Here is a 452-nt window from a genome sequence, read left to right as displayed (position 1 = left end):
ATGCAGGCCTTGGTAAGCACTGTCGATCCTTCTTCACAGTTTAGAAGTTTCTTTTATGAATTTTTCCATTTTGAGGAATTTCAGTTCTTTTAATATCTAAATAATCTAAATTATCTTCTTTAAGCCCTAAAAGTAAACATTTCGATATTGGGCATTATGTAGATTAGAAGATTAGTTTATAATAAATTAGCTTATAACAAATTGTTAGATATTTTGCATAATTGATATTAAAATTATCAAAAGAATTAAGATACATCGTTATAAATTTCAGTTAAACATAATTTTTAAACATTACAAGTATCTTTAAAAAATTACTCAAATTTATGTAATAGTGCATTTTGTAAGATTTTCTGTAATTTCACTGCATGCGCGCGCGCGCGCACGCGTGTGTGTGTGTGTGTGTGTGTGTGTGTGTGTGTGTGTGTGTGAGAGAGAGAGAGAGAGAGAGAGAG

The 452-nt window shown here is 30.8% G+C and overlaps 1 protein-coding gene across 1 annotated transcript in view; it reads left to right on the top strand.

Annotated features, from left to right (window-relative positions):
* LOC105624250 overlaps window positions 1-452 on the top strand; it is a 7256-nt gene continuing 6804 nt past the window's right edge. Inside the window, exon 1 of the mRNA XM_012205645.1 lies at window positions 1-12. Within this exon, the coding sequence (XP_012061035.1) occupies window positions 1-12 (12 nt within the window). The remainder of the gene's footprint in view (window positions 13-452) is intronic.

The sequence above is a fragment of the Atta cephalotes genome, assembly GCF_000143395.1.
Source record: "Atta cephalotes unplaced genomic scaffold scaffold00001, whole genome shotgun sequence".
NCBI lineage: Eukaryota > Metazoa > Arthropoda > Insecta > Hymenoptera > Formicidae > Atta > Atta cephalotes.
Note: the sequence above shows the minus strand (reverse complement) of the source record. Positions and strands in the feature narration are given on the sequence as shown.